The sequence below is a fragment of the Epinephelus fuscoguttatus genome, linkage group LG3 (genome assembly GCF_011397635.1).
Source record: "Epinephelus fuscoguttatus linkage group LG3, E.fuscoguttatus.final_Chr_v1".
NCBI classification, from domain to species: Eukaryota; Metazoa; Chordata; class Actinopteri; order Perciformes; family Serranidae; genus Epinephelus; species Epinephelus fuscoguttatus.
In genome coordinates, this window is record NC_064754.1 from 16853461 (window position 1) to 16866940 (window position 13480).

Here is a 13480-nt window from a genome sequence, read left to right on the forward strand (position 1 = left end):
AATATAATGTTCTTTGTTTTATTGACATTACATTTACTGAAACCAAAGAAAACATTCTCTCAGCATAAAGTGAAATCGCAGTTAATATTATCAGTAATAAATCTACTCAAGTCCTTCCATAGCCTTTCAGTACGGGCACAGTGCAAACATAGGTGTTTCTGTGAGTACTACGCAGAATGAACTTTTACACTGATATCCTTATTCAGCTTGATAAGATAATAATTAGCTGGGTATTATCTTTAAAAGACAGTTCCCTTATTTTATCAGTCAACAAATACTGGCAGACTAAAATGTGCTACATAGCGCCTCTAGTGTCGACAATACGGTATTCTGTGATTGGAGGAGATTGGACGTGTGTTAACGTCAAACACAAGCGTCCTGTCTGGTGACATCATCACACTGCGTCCATTCAATCTCAAACGTGTGCGCTCTATATAATCGGGCGTACGCCGATATCACTCAGATGGGGCGGAGTTGACTGGATGAACCGCCGGTTGACCCCCTCACAACCGGTTACCGACACTAGTACGGATGCAAAAAGCACCACAGTGTGTATATATGGAACAACAGCTATTTATCAGTCGCACCCGGATGTCTTTAACACTTTATTTTAGCGGCTAACTCCAACCGGAGCGCTCCGGTAAACACACCGAGCACACCCATTGTGATTTTTAGCGGCTGTTCTCATTAGCCGTGTGTTGGTTACTATTATAGGTAGCTAATCACATTTTTGTATGAAACGGTTCGATGCAACAACGACCAAGGGTGTTATATTGTTAATTGGAAAACATTAAAGCTGAAGAAATGAACAGTCGACTGCAAGAGATTCGCGAGCGACAAAAACTTAGGCGGCAGCTTTTAGCTCAACAGGCAAGTGCACTGTTAGCTTCCTGTTGTTGTTGTTGTTGTTAGCACGTAGCTAATGTTGCAAGTTTACCAGTTAGCTAACTCAAGTTATAAGGTTATTTATTGACCGTCTGTGGCGCTGCTACCTAACGAAATGTTGTATGGTAAACACATTGTCGACTGTGTGGTTAACAAGGACAGTGTTCTGTCCACGGGTGGTTGTAAGTTAGCTGACTTATGTCCGCCAAACATTTATATTGGTCGCCCTCGAGTGGACTTAAGGGGCAGATAACTTTATGTTGACATGTTGAAGCCTTTTGAGCCAGTATAGTTAACATGGACACAGATGACATCTTTGCACGACATGTCAGTGAGAATACACACAGGGAAAATCTGCCAGGGTTAATTTACACTACATATACAAACGATATAACGGTTTTTATGGCGAGGGAAAGTGTTGAAGCTATAGCCACATTACAGCAGGTCAAAACACCGAGATAGAAAACGTTAAGTACAGCAATGCATTATATAATCAATGAGACAATAACACAGTTTGAAAATATGTGACTTAACACTGACTTTCTCATTGTTTTCTAACTGCAGTTGGGAGCTGAAAGTGCCGACAGTATCGGAGCTGTCCTTAACAGCAAAGATGAGCTAAAGGAGATTGAGGAGACAAGAGAAACATGCAGGTAAGAGATGATTGAACTGTGCAAGAAAGACTGCCCCAGCAGGTCAGCAATAACAGTGAAAAAGAAAAGGAGGGGTGCAGTTGAAAGCAAAGAGGTGCCAAGCATCTAATACATAGTTGCGCTACCAGTCTATGCCCCATTTGGGTTCTCTGTGCCACAAGGCTCGTTTCGAGATTATCTATGCCTTGCCTGGAAAGTGGACAAAATCAGGCGGCTGCAGCAGGTGGAGGTGACAAAAGGCTGCTGTGAAGTCAGACACTTTCCTGACAGTTTCCAGCAGCCTTCAGTCTGTACAGGAAGTCACAGAAACACTCACATCCTGTCAGATCTGATGCTGATTTATGAAACTGTTACAAGTTTCAAATATCAGTTTCTTCAGTTTAATTATGAGAGAGTAGCCTATTAAAATGCTTTCTGGGAGATCTGTAATATATGTTCACAGTTCAACCTCCATTTTACATGAACTGTCATGTAAATCAGCATCACATCAGTTTACTGCTACAGAGCAGACCTGCCTCCCTCAACTACAAAGGCTAAATTATTTGTAAGTAAGCAGAACTCCCTCTGCACAGCCAGTCTCAGGTATCAGGTGCTGGTCGGCCGCAGGAACATCTCAAATCTTAAAAAAATCACCGCACACTGAACTGATTTACTATGATTTTATTAACAGCGAACAACGCGTTTTGCCCGTGGCTTCTTCAGGTCTGCTCAACAGAAACGCAGGAGCACTCACAGGTGTGCTAAATACACATGGGTCACATGACCAATTATCAATCACAGTTATTTCATTTTTTCATTTTTTTCATCTTTAATAACCTTCAAAAGCATTTTTCAGAAGAATTTTCAATTTATCCAAAAAGCATAATAAATCCATACAAAATTAGATAGATCAGAAAACTAAACAAGAGTCAAGGAGTTACAAGTGTTACAAGAATAATATGCAACTTGACCTCATACCATTATGTAGATAACTCTTGTTGAGGCTAAATTAATTGTGTTTGGCTATTAGATTAGTGTTTTCAGGGGAAAAAAATACAAGACACAACATTCATTAAAGGTCAGTCGGATATAGTCAGGGTTTCACATCTGTGTAGATGTGATTTTAAGAATCCTTACATCCCACTGACCACACGTCTTTGTGTTGCTAAATACCTCAATAATTAAAACAGTCCAATGTTAATATACACATAGTTTATGATGAATATATTTAGTCTGATTATGAGACGTCACCATCAGTCACACAACATGTTTTCTGTTAACAGAATAAACCTTCAGATCAGACAAATAAAATCAAACTCTCTCACATTCAACATAGATTAAGAGGTTATATTAAATGTCATCTTTTTGAGTCAAAATTGAAACCAATCAGCTCTTCTATCAGGTGAGGGCCAGGTGTTTCCCATCATGCCCTGGGTCTTGCAGTCTGCGGAGACCAATTGCAGCGCCTGGATCTAAAACCTGCGCTGTCCATGTTTGTGTTATGTCAGAGCAAGTCAGGATAAAGTTGGACACCAATCTAACTGGCATGCATTGTGCGCCAATCACTGGTGATTGAATCTGTGCAGGCCTGGTACATCTTGGGATAATTTATTCCTTGTAACTGCACGTGTTGAGCACATTAAATTCACTTACTTTTCTTCATTCAACAGCTCCTGTCCTTTCTTCTCTACCATAATTTTGTAAACATTTGTCCATCTTGCTTGATGTTTTTGTCTTGTCATTGTCAGTGCTTAAATGTCAATTTTGTGCTTAAGTGATACACAGAATCTTGAAATGTGTTGTTTGTGTTTTGCAGGTCTTCATTTGACAGTTTAGCCGTACCTTCCAAAAGGAAGGCACAGACAGAGGGAGAGGATACAGAGGAAGTTGTGGAAGAACAAAAGGTGAGCATTATGCATCTACATGAGTTAAATAAGCCTCCACCCTATTGTACATTGATAATAAACATGATTAAGATTCAAGAAGTTTATTGTCATGTGCACAGTAATAAACTCTGCGGTTTGCACTGTACGATGAAATATAACACTGTCAAAACAAGTGTTACACTGACTACTGAAATCAGGACACACCTGTGATTGAATAAGTATGGGTGGGTATTTTTCAAAAAACTAACACAAACTGAACAAACTGCATCTTCTCAGGCAGGTTTTTCCCCAGGTCACCAGAAACAAAGATGTGCTCCCTCCTTGTCTTTTGTTTGGAAAGTGGGAACGTTTAGAGGGCACCTGCCTGAGGATTTCAGGCTGTGATTCTGCTCCTGTAAAACTAGTCCCAAAATTAGTGCTGAGATTTGTTTTTAATTATTTACTCCAAATATTGGCCAAACGACAGATTTATCTAATAAATATTTGTTTTGTAACGTCCTGTGTGCAGGTCACTGTGCGTGACTTTGCTTCATGTGGCATTGTGAGGTTGTAGCTGCAGGCAATGAATGTAAATTCAGCCACCACCCAAAACCTGTCCTTCTTGTTTCTTACCCAACAGAAGCTTTTATGACATTTTGATTGATTCTTTATAATTTTAGGGTGTGGGGTCAAGTAATTTAAATATTTCTGGACAATGTGAAATATGAGGTTTACCGATGAATATTATATGTAGGCAGAACAAGGGGGTTTTAAAGGCCTTGCTTTTTGTTTTTCATTGACTGATTTGAAAATGAGAATCTTGACTAGTTTACTCTTAGCCCTTTAACACAGGTTATGTGTTTCCCTCTCATTGTTATCCCAGCGTCTCTTCTTTTTTTATTTTCTACGATGGGAAGTAACGTTATCATAATTATGATTTCATTCATTGCTTTTATGGCCAGTTTCTTCTCAGTTGTGTTCATCTCCTAACCACAGTTACATCATGTGCAGATAAAGGTTCTGTTCATTGACAAAAATATGAACCTCGTTGTATTTTCCTGTTTTAGGATGAGGTGGAGGTGCAGCAGCCAGATGACAGCAACCCATATGAGGAGGTGTACAAGGACTCAAGTACTTTCCTTAAGGTTGGAAAACTTACTGTCTCTTTCTTTCACACACAGTGTCTTTTTTAATATTTATTTTATATCTTGTTTCACTAATAGCTACATAACAGGGCCTCTACAGGTCCTTAAAAAGTCTTAAAATGTCTTAAATTTAATGTCACATTAATAAGGCCTTAAAAGTCATTAAATAGTCTTAAGTTTGAATTTGTGATTTGCATTTTATCTAATTTCGTTTATCCATTTTTTAAGTTTCTATTTATGAAACTTAGTCAAGCCTTTCTGTGTACAAGTCCACATTTCTAATGCTACAAATATTGAAAAAAACTGTAATACTGTCATTTTACTTAATACTTTCACTCACCTGTTGGCAAAATGTAGACTGACTTAACTCCCTCTAATAACCATATTCCTACATAACACGTACCTCTGCACAAGACCACAGATATACTACTTGCCTTCAATGCTTACATGTGATGCTTAAATAAATAAAATATGATTTGTCCAAAAATCTGTCCTAAATTTGGTTAAAAGGTGTCTTGAACGGATCTTAAAAAGCATTAAATTTAACTGCCTGATACCTGTAGAGACCCTGTATAAAACCAAAACTGATGGTAAAAATCCTTAAAGTGGTTAGTAATGGCCATTGTGGTGTTTCTGATTTACCAATAGTTAGCCATGACTGGAAACATTTCTAGAAGAGTAGCAGGAAGAAGAGCCTCATAAATAGATAAATCTCACAGATGACCAGACTGGGTTACTCCCTGACACCTCAGTACATTCAAAGCATTTTTGGAACGGGAACAAATTGGAATGTGCTGCTGTCATATGTCCACCCACTGCTTTCACCTTGTAAATAATGATAGTAAACCAGAAAGTGAAATGTGGTTACGTCAAGGGAAATTAGGTCATAAACACACACTGCACATGTCAGCAATTCCTGATGTCTTTATTACTTTCACCAGCACCAACATTATCAACTGCAGTGACTACTTACAGTGAAACAATACATCCAGACTTTCCCACATTCATAAAATGCTCTGAATGGACCTGGTGGCGTGATACTATGGTGCAATATGAAGCCTGTTGGGACATTTGGCTGACTTAAAAGACTAAAAAAAAAAAGCACTAGCATAAAGATAAAGTTTTTACCATGTTATTAACAAGTGTATGTATGAAGTAGCAGTCTGCTATTCACACCACAAACCATTGCACAGTGATATAAATAAGACTTTGAAATTTGGGTTCCAAAACTAGAAGGACAGGTTTTACATGGCAGACTTCTATCTAAGCTCGAGCATGTTAATGGAATGTTAGTCACATGGGTCACCTGGCATCAACCTGTAATTTCAGACTGTACTGAGTGTCACAGCCTGTATGCACTGGTTAGAAGCAGTTTAATAATGGACATGAGCCAGAGTGTGTGATTTCACTGTATGGAAACTATTCATGCCTAACCAGTGGTAATGGGTGACTAAAAGCCTCTGTCACAACGCACATACAAACACAGCATGTCATTACAGTACACATGATCTGCTTTTGTTGAAGTGAAGAGCATATGTACAATGTATTATTTTAAGTAGGGATCAAATTCGTCAGTCACACTGAGAAATAAAAGTAAGGTCTTCATTTAGAAAATAATTTTTTTCTCATATGAAAAAAAAGTTAGAAATTTATTTAGATTTTGCAAAAAATATGTAAGTATATTAGAAATGCAGTCATTCATTCATTTTCTGTAAATGCTTATCCTGTTTGGGGTCGTGCGGAGGCTGGAGCCTATCTCGGCTGACACTGAAGCCCTTTTTAAATAGGAATTGTGCAAATTTGCAGTAAAGCCCAATCAGTCTTTTTTCAGCATTGGCAGTATAAAAACAAAATCGGGGAGTACAGCAAAATGCCACCTACCTACTTTTGTTTATACAGAATGTGCCTTTTTCAGGGCAATGGGGGGCGTGAGCAAGTGACAAAACGTGTAGCTCAGCATGTGACGTAAACACTGACATGGGAGGGAAGCCGCAGCTGGTCAGTCCTTCTGCGATTCTCTCATAAGTCGGCCCGTTCCTCACCGTCCCCGTCATCTGACGGTTAATGGCCTCTTCGTTTGCGAGGACAAGGAGGGTGTGCAATTCCTTGTCTCCCCAGTTGCTGGTCTTTACATTGTCTGTCAGGTATGCGTTTCCCTCTTGCTATTAGCTGCTTGCTAATTCCTGCTATCAGCTGTTTGCTGTTAGTCCACTGCCAGTGGCTGACACATGCGGCGTCATCAACAGCTCCTCCCACAAGTCATCAACAGCCCCTGCCGTGGCGGAAGGCCACCTCGGTCTTTTAAACCAAAACGGTTCCGCCAATATGACTACCCTACGAGGTGGAAAATTGGGCACCTCGGATCAACTCGCCAATCCGGCTCTGTGCGTCTAAACGCTCGCAGCTTGCTGGCAAAACAGCCCAACATTCCATACACAGAAGGGCTGTCCCACCCTGTGTTCGAACCAAGAACTGTGAGGCAACAATGCTAACCACTGCGTCACCATGCCGCCTATATTAGAAATTGCAGTTTCTATTAAGATTTTTACAATCTCATGTATCAAATTTGTATTAAAATGCTAGAATAAACGTCTACGTATGTTGTCTCTGTTTATGCAGATATGTATTTTTTTATTACCCTTTCTCCTGCTCATCTTATTTATCTTATTTCAGTCATTAATTCATTCGTTTATTTTCAGGGCACCCAGAGTTTGAACCCTCACAATGACTACTGTCAGCACTTTGTTGACACAGGCCACAGGCCGCAAAACTTCATCAGAGATGTTGGTGAGTGTGTGCTCATGTGCGATTGTTTTATGTACATGTGCGTGCTCGTGTGTGGTCTTGACCTGGCTGTTTTCTGTGATTCAGGGTTGGCTGACCGATTTGAAGAATACCCCAAGCTTCGAGAGCTGATCAGACTAAAGGATGAGCTCATCTCCACCACCAACACCCCTCCCATGTATGTTAAATGATGACATGAATATTAGAGTGGATAGTTACATGAATGTCAACGTGATTACAGCCAGAGAAATATCTTGAATTCAAAAGACTATTTAAGGCGCGTGTGTCTGTGTGTTTAGGTACCTCCAGGCCGATCCAGAGCACTTTGACCTGCAGGATTTGAAGTGCAAGTTCGATGTAATTCTCCTCGAGCCACCTTTAGAAGAATACTACAGAGAATCAGGCATCAGCCACACTGAACGTTTCTGGACCTGGGATGATGTATGTTGACATGCTAGACTGGTTTTCATTGAGCAGTACGCGAATAGCTTTGTTGGAGAGTATCTCACATTGCTCAGCTAAATGTCATTCTTGACCAGCTCTAATTCGAATTGTTGATATTTTTTCAAGCAGTGGTCACACTGAGAGACTCGCAACAAAAATACTAATAACTTAGGGAGAGCAAATAAATAGGAGTTTACTGACTCTCTTTCAGTAGCGGGCGACAGTAGTCAATTGACCAGACGTTGTGCTAGACTTTTTTGTCGCTGGTCATTTTGACCGACATGGTCATAAAAATCCGGTCATAATCTATTTTTACCGGTCATTTTAATTTTTCGTTTTTAAATGATAATAAAGATATTCAAAGACATTTAGTTTTCACTACACGGCACTAAGGCGTCACTAACGCGTCCGGTGTGTCCAGGGTGTTATGTAGTTATGCCTGTAGGCTCGGTGATACAAAATTAAAATTGTAATGAAGTGATTATGGTATTGAAAAATGTGTTCGGTTATGCACTGTTGTGTTATTTTAAATTATAAACACGGTATTTTCTCCTCACGTTCCTCAGTGCGTGTTATTGTTATTTTATTTTGAAAATTGGCCGGATTCTCTCGTCTTTTCTGTGTCCAACTTCATGTTTGGTACGACCCACTTGATCCAGCTTGACAGAAGCGTTCGCGGCTCCTGTGAAAAATAGACCAGACGCCGAACTGAAGCGCTGCCTCTACTCTGCGGGCGCTCCGCTCTGCTCAGCGGCCTGTGTGCACAGTGAGATAGGTTAACATGGGTGCTGACTGAAAACTGCTTCCGCTGCTGGGCGCCGTGCCTCTGTTCCGCGTCCAGTGTGTCCAGGGCGTTATGTCAGCAGCGCTACATGAAGCAGATGAATGACCTTTTCTCTGCAGTGTGAAAACAGCAGCCACTTAAACCACTGACTGTGCACTCCGCCGCCAAGTGGGCAGAAGTGGTAATTGCAACCGGTCAAATGACCAACGGCCTTCAGATTTTCCGGTCATTGTTGTAAAAAAAACGGTCAATGACCGAGAATAGGTTAACATTAGGTTAACATGACCCCTGCAATTGACCCTGTCAGTGTAAAGACATGACTGGAATCACCTGTCCTGTAGTCTCCTGTAGTCTCTTGTAGTCTCTTGTAGTCTCATGACAGGTGTGCCTAAGGGATAGAAAGTGACTCACGAGAGATGTATTCACACACACACACACACACACACACACACACACTCCCCCCACCCGTCTTTTGCTTCTGCTCTTTGCCATTACAGATCATGAAGCTGGAAATTGAGGAGATATCGGCTCTGCGTTCCTTTGTCTTTCTCTGGTGTGGCTCTGGTGAAGGCCTGGACTTGGGCAGAATGGTAACATGACTCCTCATTTAGTCCAAATCACACATGAAATTACAAACTAACTCTGTTCTTTACTGGCTTCTGAATTTTTTGGAACTTAAGGCATGCAAGTTATTTTCAACAAAGCATTCTTTGAGTCATTCAGCAACTCACTGGTTCAGTGTCGAGCTGACATGTGAGTTAGGCGTTGTGCGTATGTTATGACTTATGGCTTTAATAGCCTTTTACGTCTGTTCATACCGGACTATTTGAGGCTAAAGCTCCTGGACAGAGACATTCTAGTTCATGTTCACAAACCTGTTTGACAAAGAGTGTTATTTACTTTATTAGAAGGTTGTCGTTGGTGTGACACATGCCCACTTTTAGCGTGTCAGAAACACTTAGTCACAGTCTGACTCACTGATAGAAAATGGATTTTGTTGTAGCATTTACCAGAGCAGGTTGTAGGCCCCATTCTTCAGGGTTCACAGGGGAAAAGGTCATTAAACCAAATATTGAAATTTCTGTTGATGCAAAATAATGTCAAGTTTTAAACTGAGCTTTTATATATTGTTAACAGAGAAAGGTAGAGAAGATGTGTGACTGCGCCTAAAGACATTTTGATCTATGATAAAAAGTTGTTTTTAACAGTTTTCTCTTGACATTATTAAAAGCACTAAAAAGCCAATCATAGACAATTTTAAGAATGGATAGACTGATCTTGGTTTTTGTAAGATAACAATGTGTTGACAGTTGTTTTTCTGGAATGGCTTCACAACAATTCTGTTATCTCGAATACCACTCAACTACTACAAAGAGAAAGCAACCAGCCAAATCAGCATGAAGGCGAAACATGATATCCTGTGCAGATAACCCAAAAATGTAGTGTCAGTAAAATTGAAAGAACCACAGGGTAGGTGATGCACTTTCCAGGAGTTTAAAAAAACATATCCTTGGAAACACTGGATTTTCAAATTGAATTTATATTATTTGTGATTTCCTTCGTGATGTGCCACACAGTAGATGGGTCAGGGAAGCCCTACTGTGCCTGCGCTGTGTCTTACTAATGCATGATTCCTCTTAAATTAATCAAAAATATTAACATGCTAAATTCATTCTAATACATACCCTTATCACACACATTTCAGTGTTTGAGGAAGTGGGGCTTTAGGAGATGTGAGGATATCTGTTGGATCAAGACCAACAAGAATAACCCAGGCAAGACCAAAGCGCTGGACCCAAAAGCAGTATTCCAAAGGACCAAGGTACAGCAGAAATGTGAAATAAAAGTCAGTGTTTACGTGAATATTATAGAATCTAAGTGCTTTGGGAATTTGTTTTACTTTCATATCTGAAAATGTAATGTTAGGTACACAATTGTAAGTCTACAAAACTGCTCTACACATGATGAAGTTAAAGTTAAACTAGCTTAAACTGTGTATTAAGATGTATACAATATATTCCTTTCAGGAACACTGCCTAATGGGAATCAAAGGAACAGTGCGAAGGAGCACTGATGGTGACTTCATCCACGCTAACGTGGACATTGACTTGATCATTACTGAGGAGCCTGAGATGGGAAATGTAGAGAAGCCTGTGGAGATCTTCCACATAATCGAGCATTTCTGTTTGGGCCGCAGGAGGCTGCACCTGTTTGGACGAGACTCGACCATCAGACCAGGTGAGATGGACACTCCTGCTTGTTGTATGTTTACTTTTAGTTTCTTAAGGTCCCCCGAAATTTTTGCACGTCTAAATATAAATAAGACTTAAATATGTATCAATCATGTTTGCACACTGAGTCTGAAACCTTCGTCTGTTATTAACATTTTCAGGACAGGTTTGATTTTCTGTTTTTCACATCCATCAGAAGCCTTTAGAGACGTTTGACCAAGAATCAGTGAAGAAAATGTGGCGGCGGGACACATCCGCAACAAGACAGAGGAACAGGGCGCACAGAATCATTTCATAACTCAGATAGCTCACGTTCAAAAGGTCAGATTATAACCCTCAGGTGAATAATGATGAAGAGGAGGAGAATGTAGACCGCACACAGAATGTGGAGACAGAGAGGGAGGACAGCTTGGCCCTTTCATGCAGCTGCAGGGCCAAATGCAAGACAGGGAGGGAGTGGTGACAGTCAGATAAGTAACTCCTGTGGAGAGGAAAAGGAGGAAATGTGTCTTTTCATTTTGTCACGTATTGCGAATTTTCACAATGAATAGAACAATAAAATTGATCAGAATCAGTGTGCAAGGTTCCTGTGCGTAATGTTTTCTTCCAGATGACTGATTAAAAAAATGCATCTGAAAGAAAACAGACTCAGTGTGCAAAGGCCTTTAGTATCAAGTCTTCCTCTGTGCTTCTGCTCGATTCTCAGTACCCACGTTGTTGCGTCTTTGTCTTCTTCTCTCTCTAGGCTGGCTGACCGTGGGTCCTACTTTAACAAACAGTAACTTTAACCCAGAGACCTACGCATCATATTTTGTTAACTCCCACCTATCTGGCTGCACCGAGGACATAGAGAGGCTGCGGCCCAAATCTCCCCCGACTAAGCTGAAGTCGGACCGTGGTGGCGGAGCACCCAGAGGAGGACGTGGTGGGCCAAACGCAGGAAGAGGCGGAGACAGAGGCCGTGAAAGAAACCGGCCAAATTTCCGTGGGGACAGGGGAGGGTTCAGGGGCAGGGGAGGGCCACACAGAGGCTTCCCACCTCGCTAGGGCAAAAAGTTCATCCCAACCAGACTGATGCTATGAGTCCCCATCTGCAAATGGTATGGTATGGGTAGTATGTGACAACTGAGAAGTTAGCGGATGTCAAGTCTTGAATCTTTTTGTTTTGTTTATACTTTTTCATGATTATACAAGTGTCGTCTGAATAAACATTCTTTTCACTATTTGTGTTTATATGTTGATTTTTGTATTATGTCTTGTTATGGAAGTAATGTCAATATTACAGGTAGCTAATATATAGAGAGAGGGACTGAAAGTCATTAAGAGCAAATGGAAGCTAACACAAACACGATACTGTACCGATACAAGAACAGTTTCTCAAGTTTCTTCCTTAATATTGCTGTCATTTCCGAACAAACAAAATATGTAACTCAGCGTGCTGTTACGCTGTCGCTTTAACAAATACATGTTGTGCTGTCATGTTAAATAACGGTTGATTTTGATTGCTTGTCATATTCTCTAGATAAACAGCAAAATACTGAACCTCAGGGTCCTCTTATAAAACTCATTTATGGCCAAAATATTTGACATTTGCATAAGCATGAGCATCAGCCCTATGAGAGCTGATTGGCTGTTCTTTGTCCATGCTCTCCCTGCAAGCTGTTGAGCATGTGTGAAGAATGTGAATCAGGCAGAGTTAAGGATGGGTACCATCTGAGGAATGTGTCTACTTCAGTGTACACACTCCTTTGAAGTGATCCTTGGGTGTGGGTCTGGTTTTGTTGCTTAACATTTATCTCTTCAAAATGTAAAATGGCCTGAAGCATCGTGACGTCACGTAGAAGTGACCTGTGGTTACCTGTGACATATACATGTTGAGTGATGATGGTGTCCGCTGACTTTTTATCTTGAATCGCACAGAGGCTGACAGTAAAAAGTCTCAACAACTGCCAACTGTGCTAAGGTACAGCCTCGCAGAGCTCCCAGCATGGTTGCAGAATCTCAGTCTTATTCACTTTTTGTGTGAAACATTTAGTTTTTTCTATAAACTGGATCCACAAATTTAAGGTCTTGTTTTGCGTCATTATCAATACTGTGTAGGAGTTTGCCAGATTAATCTCTCTCAGACTCCTTCAATAGTATGTGGGCTTTGGTGCTTTGCTTCCTCCAAACTGAACACAGGACAGAATAATTCAAAATACCAGGTGATTGTGAGTGTGTCTGAGTTTCTCATTTGTCTGGGTCTCCTCTTGTGCGGCCTGTGCATATTCAGTGTTTCTGAATGTTGTATATTAAATATGCACCAGTTTGCCTGAGTTCACACAACCGAAATCTGAACTTTTGATAAAGCCTGGTTCAAATTCTTGTTTCATTTTGATGACATAATAAGAGCCAAAGGTTTTTATACAGGGAATTTGTTGTATATTTTTTATCTCCATAAATCAGAAAAAAAACTGTCAACAGCCATTAAAAAAAACTATTTCTGTCATGGTTTTAGGAATAAAATAAAATGTTGGAGAAATCAAGCTATGAATGGTATATGAACAAACGCCTTGGTAAAAAACTTCAAAATATAAAAAGGAATAAAACGGGTAAGTTTGGTGTATGTAAAACCTACTGAAGTGGAGATTTCTGGCTCAAAGTATAAGAAAAAAAAACGTTTTGAGAAAATGGCCTCAAAAATATGTATCGCAAAGATCTTAACATTTTT

General features: G+C 40.3%; 1 protein-coding gene across 1 annotated transcript; it reads left to right on the forward strand.

Annotated features, from left to right (window-relative positions):
* The first annotated feature begins 621 nt into the window (after positions 1-621).
* On the forward strand, positions 622-12355 carry mettl14 (methyltransferase 14, N6-adenosine-methyltransferase subun). Its single transcript, XM_049572771.1, has 11 exons — positions 622-870; positions 1450-1538; positions 3334-3421; positions 4450-4527; positions 7227-7314; positions 7399-7489; positions 7611-7752; positions 9037-9129; positions 10245-10361; positions 10567-10777; positions 11516-12355. Exons 1-11 carry the CDS (start codon positions 805-807, stop codon positions 11815-11817), a joined length of 1365 nt encoding a protein of 454 aa, XP_049428728.1. The 5' UTR covers positions 622-804; the 3' UTR covers positions 11818-12355.
* The last annotated feature ends 1125 nt before the right edge of the window (positions 12356-13480 follow it).

Coding starts and splice junctions, on each gene's coding strand:
- mettl14 (XM_049572771.1), top strand. CDS start 805: ATGAACAGTCGACTGCAAGAGATTCGCGAGCGACAAAAACTTAGGCGG. Junction 7,753..9,036: donor GTTTCTGGACCTGGGATGAT/GTATGTTGACAT, acceptor TTGCCATTACAG/ATCATGAAGCTGGAAATTGA. Junction 10,362..10,566: donor CAGTATTCCAAAGGACCAAG/GTACAGCAGAAA, acceptor TATTCCTTTCAG/GAACACTGCCTAATGGGAAT.